The sequence below is a fragment of the Eurypyga helias genome, unplaced genomic scaffold, assembly GCF_000690775.1.
Source record: "Eurypyga helias isolate BGI_N326 unplaced genomic scaffold, ASM69077v1 scaffold21848, whole genome shotgun sequence".
Taxonomy (NCBI): Eukaryota; Metazoa; Chordata; class Aves; order Eurypygiformes; family Eurypygidae; genus Eurypyga; species Eurypyga helias.
Genome location: NW_010267848.1, coordinates 3,503 through 3,776, shown reverse-complemented (window position 1 = coordinate 3,776; position 274 = coordinate 3,503). Strand labels below are relative to the sequence as shown.

Below are 274 nucleotides of genomic sequence, written 5' to 3'. Positions count from 1 at the left end.
CAGAGAGGGCCTGTCGATGGCCCGAGCCGCCCCCAGCAAGGGGACCTGGGAGGACCGAAGAGCTGACAGGGAGCTGGCCCACCCTTTGGCAGCTCCGCGCTGCGGAGCGAGCGGCACAGACCTGAAATGGAGTGTAGTTTTTTTTTTTCTCTCTCTTTCTCCCCTTTTGCACCTTCAGCAGTTGAATTCGCAGCAGCTCCCAACACCAAAGCAGAAGGTGAGTGGGGGGGCTGTCCCAGTGGGACTGGCTAAACTGGGCCCGGACGGCGGGGCG

At 62.0% G+C, this 274-nt stretch overlaps 1 protein-coding gene across 1 annotated transcript in view; it reads left to right on the top strand.

Moving 5' to 3' along the window:
* LOC104514039 (PHD finger protein 13-like) overlaps positions 1–274 on the top strand; it is a gene marked incomplete at its 5' end in the record, with an annotated part of 1,540 nt that overhangs the window by 951 nt on the left and 315 nt on the right. The window contains one exon of the mRNA XM_010157575.1: positions 179–217. Coding sequence (XP_010155877.1) covers positions 179–217 — 39 coding nt within the window. The remainder of the gene's footprint in view (positions 1–178; positions 218–274) is intronic.